The sequence below is a fragment of the Wasmannia auropunctata genome, unplaced genomic scaffold, assembly GCF_000956235.1.
Source record: "Wasmannia auropunctata unplaced genomic scaffold, wasmannia.A_1.0 LD335580.1, whole genome shotgun sequence".
Taxonomy (NCBI): Eukaryota; Metazoa; Arthropoda; class Insecta; order Hymenoptera; family Formicidae; genus Wasmannia; species Wasmannia auropunctata.
The window spans coordinates 6,618-22,199 of NW_012027310.1; the positions used below are offsets into that span (position 1 = coordinate 6,618).

Sequence of the window (15,582 nt, forward strand, 5' to 3'; positions counted from 1 at the left end):
CCCTCGAGAGGACGCATCCCGATGTAACTCTGTTGTAAATCACTGCAGGGAATCGCTTGATTGTTGGAAAACGTCATGTCGAAGTTGCAGGCGCAATATCATTACCGATTCCGCACGATCGTCACCCGTAATACAATCCTGTCATTGGGAGAAACGTTTAAACAAAAAAAACAAAAAAAAAAGAGGGTCTCGCGTTTACGGCGATTTTCGTCGCGCGAGAGGCTCGAGCTCGCGACGGCCGGAGTATCGACGTGACATCCCCGCGCGCAGTTACATAAATTTCGTCCGCTCGCATTCCGACCCCCTTTTTTTCCCCCTGCCCCTTCTTTTCAGCGAAAATTATCTACTAAGATGGCCAGCGACGTACGTACGTAACGCAATGCGCGTATATTGACGCTCGGCTATATGCAGGAGAGCCTCGATCCTCGCCGAGGGAAACGTCGGGGGTCCTCTCGACGCGACCGCGAGCGCCGAGGGGACGTCGGGGTGGGGGGGGGCGTCCCGAGTGGAGAACGTCCCGCGTCCCGGACGACGAGCTTTGACCGCCGTCGAGAGCGCACGGGGTACTCACCTACGGGACTCTCACCGACGGTGAGAACGCGGTATGGCCGCGCAATCCCCGATTCCCAATCACACAGCCCGCTACTACGGATTGTAGGATCACAATAAACGGATGGGCGATAAACGCGCGACACCACCTCGTCCGCGGTCTCGATCACCCACTGAACGTAGTGTACAACGAAACACGGTGGCACGACTTTTCCCGATTTTCAGATCGAACCCCGTCGAGAGAGAGCGAACGCGAAAAACGAAAACTTCGTTGTGACAAGACCGTAACATAACCAATCAGCTGTGCGCCAATTGGGTCCACTCACACTGTTGAGCAAGGAAGTCGGTGATTGGTCGCCGCGAGAAAAATTCCCTGTGCGGCACACCGAGTATACGGACGAGACTTCAATTATTAATTTAATCGATGATTAACCGTTCGTGCCACGTGAAATTGGAACACGCGAAGTTGCACGTATATTTCATAAATCTCAATAATCTTATTGACGTTTTCTATTTAAGGACAAAACAAACATTCGGCTGTAAAGAACAGATCTAACGATGCTTACAGCAGTAATTTTTTTAAATCTACGAAAAAGATCCTTCGTAACTTGGCAACTCGTGACGTTGAAAATATTTATGAAGCAAATAAAAATTAATGTAAATTCTTAAAAAATTTTTAAACGACATCTTATTCCCTACAATGCGGACTTTGAATACAGACGCGATGCCACACTACGAGCAGAATGAATATTGAACGCCACCGGATATTATTTTTGGATTTATTTTGTAAAGGACAGTAGATTTATACAGGTGAACTATGCGATGCTGCTAGCGTTAGATGCGATTCTGGGCCACAAATCGGCGCACTCCTTCGCAACAGGTCCTGTGATAGCTGATCCCTTCATTTCACCCTTGTTGTTGACGATCACGCCAGCGTTGTCCTCAAAATATATGAACGTTCCGTCCTTCCTGCGAAATGGTTTCCGTTGCCGTATGACCACCGCGGGCATCACTGCAACGATACGCACGCGCTTAACTCAAAGTCCCTCCAAAGAGGCTTGCATTCATGTGACGGGGAGGGGAAAAAAAGGAATATGCATGAAAATAATTGATTTACCCTTTTTCCTGAGTTCAGGCTTTCCCTTCTTCACGGTGGCAACAATCATATCGCCGGATCCCGCCGCTGGCAGGCGGTTCAACCGGCCCTTAATTCCTTGCACTGCGATGACATACAGGTTCTTGGCGCCTAAGAAACAACAGCGTTGTTACAGAAAGATGTATCATCGGTGGGATAGAAATTAATAAATGAATACATCTGCTAGAATTAAAATCGAACGAAAATTATCTCATCCTTAGATTTATGGTTGCGTACAAGTCTTGCGTCAGCCTCTACAATCTCTCAACAATTTAATCACTCAATATGCAATTAACATGTAGTGTTATCAAATAGTTGCTTCTGTTACAAAGCGTTAAGTTCAAGAGAAAAATAAATAACAGTGGATAGTTAGATACAATTTTGTAACTGCAGCTTTTGACTGATGATATTAATTATACTGTCATTACGTTTTTTTTTTTGTTAGAATTCTTGTACTTCAAATACGACCCGGCGTTTGACGCACAGTAAAGCAAAAGTGATCGAATCGATCAACGGACCGAAAAAACGCGGGGACAGTTGCAAAAATTACTTGACACTCGCGAACGACGGGTCAACCATGTGCCCCTCACGCACAAGAACCGCGCGCGGTTGCCCCTCTGGAGGTTAGGCATCGTGCAAAAGGTGTTCTACACTCCGTCTCGCAGACTCACCGGTGTTATCGGCGCAATTGATGACCGCACCGACCGGTAGACCCAGGGATATCCTGAACTTGGCTCCAGCCGACCCACCACGTCCTTAGGAAACAACAAACAGGCATTTCAGACAGGCGGCATTGCGAGGGCGAAGGAACCCGCGGGTTCGCTTCTTTTTCTGTCGCGTAAACGTCGCCGACGGTGGCAACGTCCCGACCTGTCGCGCGTACGCGACGCTCGGCCGTCCACCCGTCCTCGCGCTCGGGACCGATGCGTCGTCCCGGCACCGATTTTCCCGGATTTTCGCACTTGTGTCGCGAAACTTACCTCTCTTCGACATCTTGATTTGTTTGAAAGAGGAACTCGAGCGCACCCGCACTGCACACACACACGCGGAATGCGGAACTAGAGAGATAGGGATTATCAGTCTGGACCCATGAATTTCACCCGGCGGAACAAATTCTCTATCTCCATTTTATTTCCCAAGTCCACCCGATTGGTACACCTGGGCGAACACGCGACTCGACGCAAAATTCGAAACAACTGTGCGCGAGTCGGTGAGAGCGGCTGTAATTTTTCTACTTCTTATATATGGAATGGAAACGAAGTGAAATTGAGGAATTATATATTTTTACATAACGTAAAATTTAGGAATTCAAGGAATTAGAATAGATCGCGAGAGGAGAGGGATAGAGTAGAGATAAAGACGAATGTCCGAGTGACAGCGAGAGAGCGGCTGCTGAACTCCGAATGGTGTTGTGAAGAATTTTAAATGACGATGGCTAAGGTGTTGAATTTGCTGAAGACGATACGGAATAACTGGAAGAAATCCGTGGCGGGAGCCGCGGCCCTCTCGTACGGCGTATCGTACGGCAAGCAGGCGTACGAGTGAGTGACCATGGGGAACATAACCTCGAATTCTTCCCTTTAAATTTACATGCACATGTCCGCACTTGCGATTGTAAATATAGAATGTAGAATGGATAAGACCATATAAATATATATTTTACAGTAAATAATATATCATCTTTACATACCGAGACATGGAATGTAATTACAATTTTTTGTACCATTGTATATGCATACGTCCACTTGCGATTGTAGATATACAGAATATAGAATAGATATTAGACTGTAAATATATATTTTTTACAGTAAATAATTATTTTCGCATACAAATACTTCGAATCAAGGGCGTCCGCAGGCTTTTTTCTAGAGGGAAGCATGATCCAAATTTTTAATACAAATGTCCAAACATTGTATTTTAGCTTTCACATTTGACAAACATATTTATTATTTGTAAAAATAAGAGAGCAAAATCTGAATTTTCTTATATTTGTTTGATTTCAGGGGAGGGGTAAGTGCCCCTCCTTGCCCCCCTGCAGACGCCCGTGCTTCAAATGTAATTAAGATAAATGTACCAGTGGTTGAACGTGTATCTATAACTGAACAAGTACACAAAAATTTATTTTTAAATGATTTTTTTCATAATATTATAATTTAATTGTAATCTTTAAATATTGTTACAATTAAATTTTGATATAATAATAAAAAAGTATTTAAGATTAATAAATTTTGTGTTCAGATATAGATACATGTTCAGCCACTGGTATGTTTACCTTACAATTTTTTTGTGTATCATTGAATCATTGTATCATTGAATTTTGTATTGCATTTTGTAGTACGGAGCAACTAATGCGCCAGAGCTGCGAAGATATAGCCAAATACGGAGACGCCTCCTGCCCTACGAACATCAAGCCCCGTCATGTGACTGTCATTTTGAATCCGGCCGCCAAGAAAAGGTTGTTCGGCGAGAATTTCAATGCTGTGACACGAGAGGAACCTAATTCTCTTCGCTCCTTGCTGATCTCGTTTTTTTTCTCTTTCTCTCTTCTTTCAGAAAGGCTAAGAAATTATTCCAGAAGTACTGCGAGCCTCTGTTGCACCTGGCCGGCATCTCGGTGACTGTCATCGACACGCAATCGGGAAGCCACGCGCGTAACACAATAACGAATCTGGAAACACCTACGGACGCTATTATCGTAGCGGGCGGGGACGGCACCCTGTCGGACGTGATAACCGGCCTGATGAGGAAGTACGAGCGCAATCTTCACTCGGTCAGACAATGTCCCATCGGTGTTTTGCCGCTGGGCAACACGAACACGATCGCGAGTGTATTTTATCGAGGGTACGAGGATTTGATCGACGTACACCGCATGATCGACGCGACGATGGCAGTCGTTAAGAACAATCTCAAATCAATAGACGCCATCGAGATCAAACAGCTGAGCGTACGTACTTTCCTCATGGACATAGGAATAAGTCTCGTCCGTTTGGCGCAGAGATCAAATTGCATTAAAATTGAAAAAACAAATTTAATTTAAGAGCAATCCAGAAAATCCCACCAAACCGGTTTATGCTGTCGGAGGCATAGAATGGGGAGCTTGGAGCGACACGTACGCACGCCTTGACAAATATTGGTATTGGGGTCCCTTACGCAAGTAAATTAATCATTAATTTTAATATTAATTTTCCTACAATTAGTTAATTCTCTTAATTTTCTTCAAACAAACACTTTCCGCGCCTCCGTCCGTATTATGTCTCATGTTCTCTGCGTTCGATTGCGAAAACAGGTATGCGGCTTACGTGTTCAGCGGTTACAAGTCGAACTTGAACTGGAAGTGCAACGCACTAATGAAATATACAAATCCTTGCAAAGGATGTTCGTGTTGCTATTCCAAAGATTTGTCTTACCATCAGTCTACGAATTCGAACAGGAGATGGTGGCATGCATTTCTGCCAAGAAAACAGACGTTTGTTTCTGGTAAAGAAATTCTTGTGAAATTTGAAATTAACTATACTCAGGATGTTACTAAAATTAAAAGATGAAAAGACAGAGAAAGAAATATTCTAAGGAAAATTTTAAGGATAAACTAATATTAAAGCAAAAGATATTTACCAAAAATTTGAAGGGTAAACTAAAATTAAAGCAAAGATATTTACCAAGTGTTTTAGTAACATCTTATATATCTACGTATAAATTTAATAAGTGAGAGTATATTATATGATATAATATGCGTTTCAGACAATCATGTCGATTATAGTAAAGTAGTGAATGAAGATTGTGGCGCATTTCATGAGATGCCTATTTCAACAACCGAACTGTGCATAAAGACCGAAAATGTATCAGTTCAATCAGCGCCTTCGTTAAAAGTAACTCTAGGTAATAATATATTTTATATATCTATATCCAAGCGCATCATTATTTAAATATTACAAGTATAATTGAAATTTGAAACACATTCAATTTTATGTCAAGGTCCAGAAAATATTAGTTATACCGCATTTGTTGAGAAAGGATGGAAACAAGAAAAGGATAAAGAACCGCGAACGAATTCAATATTAGACGCAAAGGATATTGAATTGTATCCTGAAACGGTAACTCCTGTTTCTCTTCAGAACTATTAATACAACATTATATATTAAATATATTATATATTAAAATAATACGTAATTATATTTCGTAGTAAATTATCAATCTTCAGAGATTTCAATAATGTTACTTTGTTTTGTTTCAGACGAATTCAAACGAAGATCGGATGTTTTACATTGATCACGAAGAGTACGAATTGAAGCCTATTCAAATAAGATTACTCCCACAGTCTGTAACAATTTTCTGTCCCGAGTCAAGCTAATAATACTTTAAAACAATTCAAATTCTATTTTACAGCATTTAACGCTCATATCACAGTGATTTTTAGATTACCTAAAAACGGGTAGATGGACGATAAAACAAACGTTGTTGAGTCAAATGTTATGTAAAAAAATTATTTAATATATCTTTTCTATAAAAAAATAATTTATTGTCGGGTACAAAAAATACTTCAACTATATAACGGTCGTTAATATTTATATAATACATTCATTGCGCTAATGTAATGCATGCTTATACTTGTCAAATATAGTGCTTATAAAAATTTCTCAGATCGTTATCTTACAACTTAATTAAATCGTCTTAAATGCTAAATCTGGAAAACTACGCAAGGTACATTATTGCGAGTAAACTTTAATATCTCCTTTCACGCATTTCATCACTTCGTAAATCGGCATAAAAACTATTGTTTTACCAGTCTTTTTTTATATTCACTACACCATGCAAACGCGCTATATCCATGCAAGTGTCATTTTATATTCAAGCAAGCAGTTTCATATATTTCATAACATTAATGACCGGGATTTTAAGAAAAATTTTGCTTTTATATTAAATAAAAAACTGAAAAGCAAAATTCAAAATTTGATTCGTGAGTACCACAATTGTAAATTGTCAAATTTTACGTCTACTTTCAGAGATGTACTCGTTGGTAATAAATTGCTATTATTTGAAAAAAGTCCGCTATTAGTTTAAATTGTTCTATATTAGCGACCGAGATCTTCCGCTTATGTTACAAGATAAAAAAAATTTTGAACTAAAACCGAAACAATTTCAAGATGTAATTTGAAAATATTAAATTCTAATTCTATGCATATTATTTTCAAGTCGTACTACTTGAGGGTAAATTAATATTATTATTATTCGAAGGTAGGTCCTTCTCACTATTTTTACTAACAGTTTTAAAAAAGTCCAATAGAGAAACACTTTTTGTTGCTTTTGTAACTTTTTGGGGCTCCGTTGATCGCGACCTGTTGGCTCTTCGGCCAGGCGTCGTTTGAGTTTTTGGACTACTCGAGGTTGACGCAGTCTTCTTTTGTTCATACCTTTCCTTTCTAATTTTCGTTAACCAATCGACGTGCTCCTTGTACTTTTGCGGTGATATCTCAAGCAAATGCGGCGCCGTACCGTCCATCACGAAATTCGGCAGGTTTAACGTGGGCGAAAAGAAAACTTCTTCATCCTTGCTCGTGCCCTGGCTCGTACTGGCTCCGTCCGAATTGTAATCTCTACTCGTAGTAGCGATCTCGTCACCTGGACTGAATAGCCTTCGCATACCACGATTATCCATATGAACCCGTTTCGCAACCATCTCATGATTTTCGTGAATGGGTGATAAAATACATTTGAATTTTCCCTCAGATCTTGATGCCATCATCTGCATGTAACTACGTTTGGCAGAATTGTGCTTATTTCCATTATAATCTTCGTTACTAGACTCGGGAGTCGTAACTGTAGAACAAAAATATTTCTCATAAAAATCATGCAAAATTTATTACAAATTTTGAAGAGCTATAATCTTTCTTACTAGACTCGGGGGAGCCGTAATTGTAGAATAAGAATATTTTTAATAAAAATAATGCAGACAAAATAATACAGAATTTATCACAAATTTTGAAAAGCTCAAGGAAGTCTTTAAATTATTCAGTTTCAAAATTTGTCGTGCGATCTATAAAAATTTTCCAAACTGAGACTTATTAAATTTATATTCCTTATTAAGATATTCATACTATTGAATTTATCTTTTATCTATTTGCACCAAACCTCGCGATACTTTGCAAACAACTTTCACTCTTACCCGGGGTAAACACAGATGCCTTGTGTTCGTCCGAACTTGGTGTAGTTTCTTGACAAGTATGCGAGTGTCGAGAACTTGGGGTAGTTTCTAGTTGCAACTTTTCTAAAAAAAATTTTTCTACAACTTCAGCCTGACCGCGTATCATCACTTCTTTGTTGTCCTCTTCGTGCTCGAGTCCGACCTTCCATATTCTGTGACAAGCATCGTCGGAGCAAGTCACTATCTGAAATGATTCTCGAAATTAGAAATGTGCATATCGCACTGTCAAATGTAGATTGTAATATGTATTTTTCCGAATTGTGTCATATTAATAAACGCCAAAATGGAACCTTAGTTTCTCCCACACTGCACCACGCGATGCAGGTCACTTCGTCCGTGTGGCCGGACAGCTTAACTAGCGGCACGCCCGGTCGGTTGGTGTTCCAGATGTACGCGAGTTCGTCGCTGGATCCACTGGCGAGATAGCGGCCGTCGGAACTCAAGCAGGTCTTTACGTAGTACGTACGATTCTGATGTCCATAATACTCCGCCACTGTCGCAAAGAATTTTTCCATAATTCCATTTCGTTCGAATTAGAGTAGAATAAATTTTATTTTTTAAAGAGGGATATTTACCCGGTTTACGATTATACGACGATACGTTGTAAGCGTATATAATATTATCCATGCAGCTCGCATATAGCGTAATTCTAGCCGGGCATATCAACAGGGAGGAGAAACCGTTCCTAGTACTGTTCCCGGAGTAATTCATTAGATGCTTGGCTATCGGCTCTTTCTTGTGGACGGTGTAATTCTTGCGCAGGTCCCACACCTTCAGCAGGCTGAAAAGGAGGAGGATGGCATTACTATGAGGATCGTCTCAGATGCGAAGGAGGCAATGCAAAATGTCTCACCCGTCGCCTGCGGCGCACGAGATCAACGTGAAGTCGTCCTGAAACACCAGACCGGTAATACTGTGTGCCCGCGACGCTTGCGACTTCCGCCTCGCGTTACCCGTGCCGCCGATGCTATGCGCATTGGCAATGCAATTATCCGGCTTAGGCTGTTGATTCGCACTGTGATTCGCTCTGATGTCCCATATCATGATAAAACCGTCTCTGGCGCCCGTTGCAAAGACAGCTAAAATTTTAAAAGACTTTGAGATACTCTAAATTGCGCGAGACGTTACAAGCAGCGATCAAATTTCTCATGCAGATTTAAAGAGGGACATAAGAAATTAGATCGTGAAAGATGTCGCTATATTTTTACCCTTCATCTGAAAAATGAAAAAAAAGACCAAAAAAAAGGAAAACGTGCCAGCTACAGCAATATTTTTGAACGAAAGACAAATCCGTAGGTGGGAGCGTCAGTCAAGTACCTCTGTCGTCGTCGCGAAACACTGCCGTTTTCACGCTTCTCGTATGCGCGTGAAAGTAATTAATTTGTGTTATTTCCGGCCTGGCGACGTCCCACAAGCGTGCCGTGTGGTCTCCCGACGCCGTAACCAGCTTCGTCTCTCCAGGCATCCAGGCGATATCGAAGATCGCATTACAGTGTGCCTTGGAAAAAAAATATACAAAACGTCCCGTTAATATTTCCGCGCTCACACATTGAGATGGGCAAATCCGTTAAATCGCAATCGAGATAAACAACTACCAGTTTTCCTTCCAACGGTTGATTATGATCGGCCTTGATCTTGGTGTCTTGAAAAGCGACCTTCCCGTCCTCGTTCGCCAACGCGAGAACCTCCTCGTGTCCCGGCGTCGTGCAGAAACGGCACGCGAACACCGGCGGCTCGGGATTGTAATCGGGCGCGTTTGCATTCGGACTTATTCCACGATACACGTTGTCGTAGTAGCATTTCAGGCGGTAAAGAGCGACGTCATAATCAGCTGTCATTCCTGCACAGAATATCGAGTGTATCAGTTGGAGTTAGCGTACAGTGGTGTGCCATTAAAATAGACATAATTTAATCATTTATTTAATTTATCGTATATTCTCTTTCCTTAGTTTACTTCTTATTAATTCTAATTAATTAACTTTATTAGATTCTTGCAGAATAACTGCGATGACAAACTATTTTAACAATTTATTCTACTTCAATCTTCTAAGAATAAAAATTATCGTTCTGACTAAAAAAAAAATAACGTGTGCCATTAAAATAGACAGAATTTAATCATTAATTTAATTTATCATATATTCTCTTTTCTTAATTTACTTCTTATTAATTTTAATTAACTTTATTAGATTCTTGCAGAATAACTGCGATAACAAGCTATTTTAACAATTTATTTTACTTCAATCTTCTACAAATAAAAATTATCATTCTGATTAAAAAAAAAAATAACGTATCACTAAAAAATTGACAGAAGTATCGTCGCAATGGCAAATCATGTTTTAACATCATTCCAGTTCTCTCCAATCACAAAATGTGTCATTACAATTACGTTTTGTAGCTGCAAAGTGTCATTAAAATTCGACGAAGACAATATCGATTGAAATGATTCAACAGTACTCCAACTTTAATCAATCCGACTTAGCGGCGATCATTACGGGCAGAGACGGAGATAACCTGCCACAACGTGCAAAAACAAACGGCCGTTTAAATCCCTCTCCCGTATACGATCCTGTCTACCTACCGAATCCTCTCTCCCGTCGTTGAAGAACACTTGTCAGATTCATTTTGCACTGACATCAGTGAAATTCCTAAAAATTTGACGCTCCTAGAATCCACTTACACGGGATTGTTTATACGTGCGAAACTGTAAATACGCGGGAAATTCTGTCAGATCGGATTCCACCGTAAATTGGGTCCGCTTTCATGTAGCGGCTCGCGCGCAGTTTGTTAGACAAAAAAAAAAGAAAATAAAAACAACGTCGATGACGTCGTCGTACACACACCCGCGCACATGGCGAGAGAAGCACGGAGAGTGCGTGCGTACCGAACGTTCCGCATACACGTATCATGTCCAATTTTGATGGACTGACAAAATCGCGAAAACGATTTTTGAAAATTCAAAAACAATTTGTACAAATTCGAGATTTCTAAAAATTTTTAATCCCATTATTTTTTTCCTTCTCTCTTTCCTTTTAGGACAATTCTCATTTCCGATTTTTATTAGATGAAATGCTGTTAAAGATCTGCAATTCTGGACAAATTTTCGTGGCCATCGAAGGGGCCCGGAGGTAATTGAAGAGTGTCGATATTATCGATTATTGATATTAATTAATATTTATAATTGAATAATGCACTATTAAAATCATGATTTTTTTTTATTATACAAACGATGGCCCTAACTCTGTCAAACGAAACGTATGAAAATTGCCGCTTTTAGTTTAAAAATTAGAGATTTTAAAAAATCTGAATATCATAAAAATCGATAAAATTGCAAAAAAAAAGATCTAAAGATTTATCAGGATTCTATTACAGTAAATATTGCAGTCGATTTAACTAACTCGTATCTTTTTTTTAATACCCGCGGCCACGCATGTGCACGGGCTTTAAAGATCGCCCTGACTTGACACATCATCTCTTCGCGGCGTTGCGCGCCAGGCATCTGGGTTTCCTTTGTTTCATGACCGAAAGAAGCTCACGGGACCTGACGGGAGAAAAAATGGTAGTTACCGAGGACGAGCATCGTGACAACGCGGAAGTAGATGTCACAGAAAATATGGATAACAATCAGCCCAACGGTGAACTGGTTCCGAGAACTGAGCAAAATAATGATGACGAGACAGACGTGCGTTAATTTGCCATATTACATTTATTGTTGATCTCTGTTACCCCACGGCCGCCTCCGCGAGGAGGTGCTCCTCGAGAGAATGCAGACGGGGAGAGAGAGAGTTTACATCAATATATCATATATGTCTCTTTAAATTAAACATGAATTTTTTCTTCTGTTTTTTTTTTATTTTCTTCAATAAAAGATTACGCGCGCGGTACCGCACAGTTAGATGGACAGTGTGCGTGTTAAAATTTATTTATAAATTTGTAAATATAAAATGCTCTCTCGCGCGTCGACGTAACAATCTCGGTATCGGTCGAGGTGCCCGATGATCGTAATTCTCAGTTTTTTTTTTTCTTGCAGGCGAACAACGCGGAGAATAACGAGCAGCGGCAGAACAAGGCACAACAGTCGCGTTTAGAGTCGTTCTTCGCCATAACGAAATCACTGATCATACGAGCCCTCATAATTTATTTCATTAGTAGCCTCTTCAGACGCTCCTCCGATAATAATCCCAAGTCTCCCAACGCCGTCGGCGACGCGCGCCTACAAGCTGTAAATATATTTTCGAATGGAACGTTATTTGACCTTAGTGTTTACCTGTCGGAGTCCGAGAACTTCAAAAGGTTTGACGATCCGCGAACTTTGATTTGGTTCGAAGAGGGTCTGATTTACGGGGATTGGTACGGCGGGCCGAGTCGCGACGGGTCCCGGGTGCTCGAGCACACGTTCGTCCCGTCCGAGCGGCTAAAGCGAAACGGCTCGATCTACCTGCACGTGTACATCACGAAGAGCGGGAAGTCGCCGAACCCGAGGGCCGGCAAGGACGTTTACGCCGGCGACTTTATGTCCTACTCGCGAAAGATGTTGAACAAGTTTAAGAAAATCCGATACCAGAAGCGGCACAACTTGCTGACCGGCGAGAGCACGGCCAGCAAGGAGGAGATAGCGGTGCGTGTCTCGATTAATTTCTCAAATTTACCACCGTATTTATTTATTTATATATATATATATATATATATATATATATATATATTGTGTATGCTGAACTGTGAACTCTTGCAGAAAGCCGAGTTAATGGATCAGGAATACGTGTCGCACTGGCATCCAAATTTGACTGTTAATTTAGTGTTTGATGAAACCAATTGGGTGTACGGCCAACTGCCGCAGCCGCTGGACGAATGTAAGTTTTTACAAATGTATACATACTTAAATTGTAAGCACAGACATGTTGAATTGTAAATCGAAAACACTCCATATTGCTCTTCTCTTAGATATACATTTCTTACCTGGTGGAAATTCTTACAAGCCGATACTATATATGAATGATTTTTGGAACATGCAGCGGGACTATCAACCGTTAAATAATACCATAGAGCAATTGGAGCTCAGGTTGACCTACCAGCCGCTCTCGTTGTTCAAGTGGCAGATATACGCGGCACAGTCCGTTAGAAATAAATGGACGTCGTCGTTCATGGGTTTGTTACATTTTCAAAAGTCACGAAAAAAAAAGAAAAATTAAGACGAAGATTTTTTCTTTTATATTTTACCGAAGAATTGTGATTGAGTAAGTTACATCGTCTATTGTCATTGTTCACATAGGAGAGGCGTCCGACGACGACGATAACGATCAAGATACCCTGAAAGAGACCTTACTCGAAACGAATCCATATCTGCTAGGAATGACTATAGTTGTGTCGATTTTGCATAGCGTGTTCGAATTTTTAGCATTTAAGAATGGTGAGCTTTTAAAAATCGTCTCCAACAAATAATAGAGAAAACATGTCTTGCGACACGTGTATATATATATTGTGCAGCCGCAATCTGAAAAATTCTTCTTATGCCTTTCAGACATCCAGTTCTGGAACAACCGGAAATCCTTGGAGGGTTTGTCGGTACGCTCCGTATTCTTCAATGTATTCCAGTCCCTCGTCGTTCTACTTTACGTTCTGGACAACGAGACGAACACGGTCGTGCGCATCAGCTGCGCGATCGGCCTGTGCATCGAGGTGTGGAAGATCAACAAGGTCGTAGACATTAACGTCAACCGGGAGGTGAGAGTGCTCGGGATCTTTCCGAAGATATCATTCCAAGACAAGGGATCGTACGTGGAGTCCTCCACGAAGGAGTACGACAGGCTCGCCTTCAAGTACCTCTCGTGGGCGCTTTATCCGCTGCTGGGCGGATACGCGATCTACTCCCTGATGTACCTCGAGCACAAGGGCTGGTACTCCTGGGTCCTCAGTATGCTCTACGGTTTCCTCCTGACCTTCGGATTCATCATGATGACGCCGCAGCTGTTTATCAACTACAAACTGAAGAGCGTCGCGCATCTTCCATGGCGTATGCTGTCGTACAAATTCCTCAACACGTTCATCGACGATATCTTTGCGTTTGTGATAAAGATGCCGACGTTGTACAGGATCGGCTGCTTCCGCGACGACATTGTTTTCTTCATATTTTTGTACCAAAGATGGATATACAAGACCGACCACACCCGGGTGAACGAGTTCGGCTTCTCCGGCGAGATGGAGGCGCAACTGGAGGACAGCAAGAAGCAGGTCGCGATCAAGGACGATCCCCCGGAGGCGAAGGACGAGTCGGCGAAGAAGAACGAATAATACTTGGTGTGCATAGATTTAGCATCAAGTACGTTATATCATCCTACGTTGTCCCCGAATTAATTAAAAAAAAATAATTAAAAAAAAAGAGAAAATGTCCGATACCAAAGGAATATAATTACACACATCGACACGTTTATTTATACAAATTTCCGCATAATCATGTGTGTGTGTGTACATGTATATTCTATTTCCGAATTCCACGTGCTAGGCGAGCATACTGCGGCGGGAGGTTGGCGAGGGATAAGAGGCGAATTTCTTTTATCCGAATTTAGAGTACGCCCGGAAATGTGCGAGAAGAGATCACAAAAAAAAAATTGTAAAACGGTGCACACAAAAGCCGAGAGGTAGGCTCTTCGGTGGATGTATCTCGCGTATTCTCCCTAAAAAAAAAAAAGCTATAAATGTAGGTAGTATGCTCAGCAGTGTTATCATTCATGTAAATGTTCGACTGCAAAGATAGACACTCGCCACGTGCCACGAGAGCACGGGGGAGGGACGTACGCCGTTCTATCGATTTTGATGTTTAACCAAAATGTCAAAAGAGAGAGAAAAAAAAGGGAAAGGAGCATCAACGATTTCAGACGATGTTAGGCATTCACATTATCGGGCCCCGAGATGTTGGCTACGAGAAATAAAATTGATTTAATTATCATACATCACACGTGTACCTTTTCTTCTGAGTGATAAGCTTGGATCCTCTTCATTCGTATCGCGACACTTCACGAGATTACGCAGTGGGGGGGAGGGAGGGGGCGGGTAGATAGTAGTTCTTTCCTTTCCGAAGCACTCGAAATCTTGTATTACGAGGGGCGGGAAGGGAAGATCGTGCTCACTAATGCCGTGACGTTGGTATTACAAATTACATTTAATGCTATGTTTTATATATATTTTTTTGCGTTATAGTAGTATAATCATCTACCGTCGACTTACTGTCTATATTTTGAACAATATACATTTATTACATATCCAACTTGCCGTAATGCGTAAGTTACTCGTTTTCCCGAATGAGATTTGTTTGTAGCGTAATTTATGAGCATCACCGCACGCCAGGTATGCGCGGTGCAAAAGGGTTTTTAATCGCGGCTCTTCGAGCTCTAAAGTTATTTTACATGCGGTACGCGGCGAAGGTATTCTGTGGAAAATTGAGGGTACTCGAGCAGCGAGAGATACGACGGCGTTTCACGTGTTATCAGCGTGACGTCGATGCTGTTTAGATTGTAAAAATGATTTATATAATAAATATAGGTAATTCCTCCTAATTGTTAATTTTTTTTTCACTACTTTCTTAAGCGGCACGCGCTTAGAGGAACTTACAAAATTTTATCGCGCGTGAAACGTGATTGTATGTGTGCTCGATAAACTTATGTGCTCAAAATCGTTGAACACCCGGTCGCTCAGCCTTGAGCAACTC

General features: G+C 41.2%; 4 protein-coding genes across 4 annotated transcripts; 2 read left to right on the top strand and 2 right to left on the bottom strand.

The window, feature by feature from the left end:
• Positions 1–1,314: 1,314 nt before the first annotated feature.
• LOC105456687 (60S ribosomal protein L23) lies at positions 1,315–2,753 on the bottom strand. The gene is made up of 4 exons (XM_011700906.1): positions 2,665–2,753; positions 2,356–2,439; positions 1,667–1,795; positions 1,315–1,561 (listed from the first exon to the last, which is right to left on the bottom strand). Exons 1-4 carry the CDS (start codon positions 2,675–2,677, stop codon positions 1,365–1,367), a joined length of 423 nt encoding a protein of 140 aa, XP_011699208.1. The 5' UTR covers positions 2,678–2,753; the 3' UTR covers positions 1,315–1,364.
• Positions 2,754–2,842: 89 nt separating this feature from the next.
• Positions 2,843–6,317, top strand: LOC105456689 (acylglycerol kinase, mitochondrial). Its single transcript, XM_011700909.1, has 8 exons — positions 2,843–3,225; positions 4,020–4,139; positions 4,238–4,628; positions 4,723–4,838; positions 4,971–5,161; positions 5,423–5,560; positions 5,657–5,775; positions 5,916–6,317. The coding sequence occupies exons 1-8, from the start codon at positions 3,110–3,112 to the stop codon at positions 6,030–6,032; spliced, it is 1,308 nt and encodes a 435-aa protein (XP_011699211.1). The 5' UTR covers positions 2,843–3,109; the 3' UTR covers positions 6,033–6,317.
• Positions 6,179–10,684, bottom strand: LOC105456688 (protein lethal(2)denticleless). Its single transcript, XM_011700908.1, has 8 exons — positions 10,462–10,684; positions 9,479–9,723; positions 9,201–9,381; positions 8,737–8,962; positions 8,459–8,664; positions 8,174–8,376; positions 7,845–8,067; positions 6,179–7,498 (listed from the first exon to the last, which is right to left on the bottom strand). The coding sequence occupies exons 1-8, from the start codon at positions 10,502–10,504 to the stop codon at positions 6,870–6,872; spliced, it is 1,956 nt and encodes a 651-aa protein (XP_011699210.1). The 5' UTR covers positions 10,505–10,684; the 3' UTR covers positions 6,179–6,869.
• A 698-nt stretch (positions 10,685–11,382) lies between these two features.
• On the top strand, positions 11,383–15,427 carry LOC105456690 (cleft lip and palate transmembrane protein 1 homolog). The gene is made up of 6 exons (XM_011700910.1): positions 11,383–11,562; positions 11,911–12,498; positions 12,613–12,730; positions 12,822–13,025; positions 13,150–13,287; positions 13,399–15,427. The coding sequence occupies exons 1-6, from the start codon at positions 11,398–11,400 to the stop codon at positions 14,166–14,168; spliced, it is 1,983 nt and encodes a 660-aa protein (XP_011699212.1). The 5' UTR covers positions 11,383–11,397; the 3' UTR covers positions 14,169–15,427.
• The last annotated feature ends 155 nt before the right edge of the window (positions 15,428–15,582 follow it).